Source organism: Bison bison, unplaced genomic scaffold (assembly GCF_000754665.1).
Source record: "Bison bison bison isolate TAMUID 2011002044 unplaced genomic scaffold, Bison_UMD1.0 scf7180017864213, whole genome shotgun sequence".
NCBI classification, from domain to species: Eukaryota; Metazoa; Chordata; class Mammalia; order Artiodactyla; family Bovidae; genus Bison; species Bison bison.
In genome coordinates this window covers 9199289-9202779 of record NW_011494785.1, presented here as the reverse complement: position 1 = coordinate 9202779, position 3491 = coordinate 9199289, and the positions used below count along the sequence as shown (strand labels likewise).

Below are 3491 nucleotides of genomic sequence, written 5' to 3'. Positions count from 1 at the left end.
AAATCATTGCAGATGGTGATTGCAGCCATGAAATTAAAAGACGCTTACTCCTTGGAAGGAAAGTTATGACCAACCTAGACAGCCTATTCAAAAGCAGAGACATTACTCTGCCAACAAAGGTCGGTCTAGTCAAGGCTATGGTTTTTCCAGTGGTCATGTATGGATGAGAGAGTTGTACTGTAAAGAAAGCTGACTGCTGAAGAATTGATGCTTTTGAACTGTAGTGTTGAAGAAGACTCTTGGGAGTCCCATGGACTGCAAGGAGATCCAACCAGCCCGTCATAAAGGAGATACGTCCTGATTGTTTATTGGAAGGACTGATGTTGAAGCTGAAACTCCACTAATTTGGCCACCTAATGTGAAGAGCTGACTCATTTGCAAAGAGCCTGATTCTGGGAAAGATTGAAGGCAGGAGGAGAAGGGGATGACAGAGGATGAAATGGTTGGATGGCATCACCAACTCGATGGACATGAGTTTGAGTGAACTCTGGGAGTTGGTGATGGACAGGGAGGCCTGGTGTGCTACAATTCATGGGATCGCAAAGAGTCGGACATGACTGAGCGACTGAACTGAACTGAAACTCTAATAAAATGTCAGTAAAGGGTTAAATTAAAAAACAAAAAACACCTCACAAAGAAAATAATTGTAAAAGAAGAGATAACCAGGGACTGTCCTGATGTTCCAATGGTTAAGAGTCTACACGTCAACTGCAGTGGGTACATGGTATGTCGGGGGCAATAAGCACATTTTAAAAGGGGAAAACTTAGTAGATCTCTAAAAGCTGAGTCTTCAACTAACAATGAATAATATGGATCCCAAGCTTCTTCCGAGGCCAAGAAGTGGGCAGCACAGGGGGCCTGGGCAGGGGCTGGGAGAAGGCAGGGCACAGCAGAAGCAGGTTCAAGGGTCCATCCAGAAGCAGGTAGCTCTCCCTAAACTCTATGTATCCGTTTTCTTTTCTGTGATCCTTACCACAGCTATTCCCCTACTGCGACCCTTGAAGACACTTGGAATAACTGGAAATATGCTTTCCTGTTGATCATTGCTCAAGAGGTTTACGGATGAAGCATCATGGTCTGACAGAAAAGGTGCAAAATTAACTCAATGCATACTATTAAAACTGTAAAAAGCAGTTAGATTTCCTGATAATCTTTGACCACTTCTCCCCTGGAGCAAAGTGGAGCTTTAGACTCCTGAAAAGGTAAAAACAGAGGGTTTCTAGACTAATGAATGCCAGCCATGTTGAAAGAAGTACTGTTCTGAAAACTGTGTGTGTGTGTGTGTGTGTGTGTGTGTAGTAAACATCACACAGTAGTAACTGCTGAGGTGCCTCCCTCAGGGTGTGTGTCTGTCTGCATCTCTGTCTCTGTGTGTGTGTGTAGTAAACATCACACAGAAGTTAATGTTGAGGTGCCTACCTCAGTTCCGTCCCCACTGAGCTCCCAGAACCCTGGCACCCAATCCACTTCCTGAACCATCTTTCTCTGGAAAAGCTGACCAACCTAAAAGACTCAAAGACACAGACATCACAGCACCGCCAAAGCAGACAGGGCAGACAAGCCACTCTTTTACTGCAGGACCTACACTCAGAAGTCAGAAGTCCCTTACCTCATCCTCTAATTAATGAACCCAAAAGGCCAATCAGCTTAAGCACCCCGCTCTTAAATTACAAGTTAAGCAAGGATCCTCAGACACCTGAGAACCTCTATCGTGAAAGACAGTGATCAAAACAAACCACCTGGAGAAAACAAGACCAAGAAGGGAGGGGAGAAAATGTCCAAAACCACCTTTAATATCTTCAGAGAAGTAAGAAAGCACCGAGGACATGAAATAAAGCCAGGGTGTTAATAAAATAAAGGGATATGCAGAAACAAAAGGGCTCTCAGAAATAACAGAGCGGGAGGCAGGCAACGGCTGTGCTCACACGTAAGCCTTGGAGAGCGGCTTGATGCAGACAGAATACACACTGTGGACGGAAGTAAGCGAAGGAGACACGAAATGCGCAAGTGCCGACGGTGCCAATAACACACCGACCGCAGCTACCACACATTGTGAATGAAAGTACTTACGCAGAAGCAGGATGGAATGCTGGGGAATGAGGGCAAAATCAAGGATGCAGTGTATCTCAACACTCTGACGGACAGAAGGGAGAAACCAGAGAGAGGGAGAGATGAAAGTCACAGAAGGGTGTCAACACCAAAGTATTTGCCAACTGGGTATGATGTGGCATCTGGGTAGAAGGTAATCCTTGGAGAGAATAAGCACACCTTTCTGAGCAGGCCAGGAAGGGTAAGGGAATATCGTTGTTGACTGTGGAGTCCTGAACACAGGTGAGGAAAATTCAGTAGGAGTCGACACGGAGTAGTCGAGGAACCAGAGCTTCCAACAACGGTCCCACCAGACATAAATCAGGTGCTCACCACGGTCCTGCGGTAGCCCGTGGGATGTGCCTATGTGTGCTGGGGGTCAGGGAGACAGGCAAACAAGTTACAGCAGCTCTCAGAATGATAAGCTCTGGGTAAACACCTGGCCACAACATTTCTAACACGAAATCAAAGTGAGAATAAGGTTTAACAGGCCAGAGGACACTAAAGCAGCTCAGAGCAATGGAGAAAGTTCAATGGAAAGCAGGGTAAGGATTCAAGAGGTCCCTAAAGCAGAGGCATGAACAGCCAACAGTTTCCAGGGACCGGGGTGAGATGGTGTCAGAGGAAGCAAGTTTCTGTGTGAGGTGAACAATGTAAACACCACTCAGCATGAAGAAAACGCAGGTCCCGACTCCTGGCCCTAAAATATTTTCACAGATCTTAATGTAGCATCTTAGGGCACGGTCTAAGAGACACAGGATACATTAAATGAGGTGTAAGGAATGGAAATAGCAACTGAAAAATGCTAGATTACAAATGGAAATTTAATATTAGCACCAACCTTGACTGATCTGCAGAGTTTCTGCCATTACGGGGTCAATTTGCAATCGGGATAACAACTGCCTCTGTTGAGTTCCTAGAACATAAATTTTAAAACTTCACTATGCTTAAAAAAAACGAACAATAGCAGCTCATGTGCTTCCCAGAAATTAAGACCAAAATAATCTTTCTGGGTTCCTAATTGAAAGTCTTTAAAATAACTTAAAGCTTCCACAATACAATTTAATAAAAATCCTAGACCAAACGTCTGTAAGACAAAAACCTGTACTCAGATTAAACCAAAAATGACCACGGTTCTCCCTGTCTGGAAGCTGGTTTCCTTGGACTGGAGAGAAGCACAGTGATGAAGGCAAAGGGCTGCAGAAGCCAGCAGGGCAGCTGCCTGGGCCCTCGGCTGGCTCCCGGGGAGACGGGCGACAGCCGGCGGCAAGATCCCCGCGAGGAGGTCTCCCTCTGCTGCTGGGCTCTCAGCGGGTAAGGCAGCCCCCACCGCAGAACAGAGTTCCCAAAGGACACACTGAGGCTCAGACGGGCAGAGAGCAGCACACCGGGAAGGAGACACC

The 3491-nt window shown here is 46.2% G+C and overlaps 1 protein-coding gene across 5 annotated transcripts in view; it reads right to left on the bottom strand.

Moving 5' to 3' along the window:
- ZC3H14 (zinc finger CCCH-type containing 14) overlaps window positions 1-3491 on the bottom strand; it is a 43800-nt gene that overhangs the window by 13297 nt on the left and 27012 nt on the right. For 3 of the 5 annotated variants that reach the window (XM_010845155.1, XM_010845153.1, XM_010845156.1), the window contains one exon: window positions 2930-3004. The exons of the other annotated variants lie outside the window; for them this stretch is intronic. In XM_010845155.1, the coding sequence (XP_010843457.1) occupies window positions 2930-3004 (75 nt within the window). The remainder of the gene's footprint in view (window positions 1-2929; window positions 3005-3491) is intronic. 5 annotated transcript variants of the gene reach the window in all.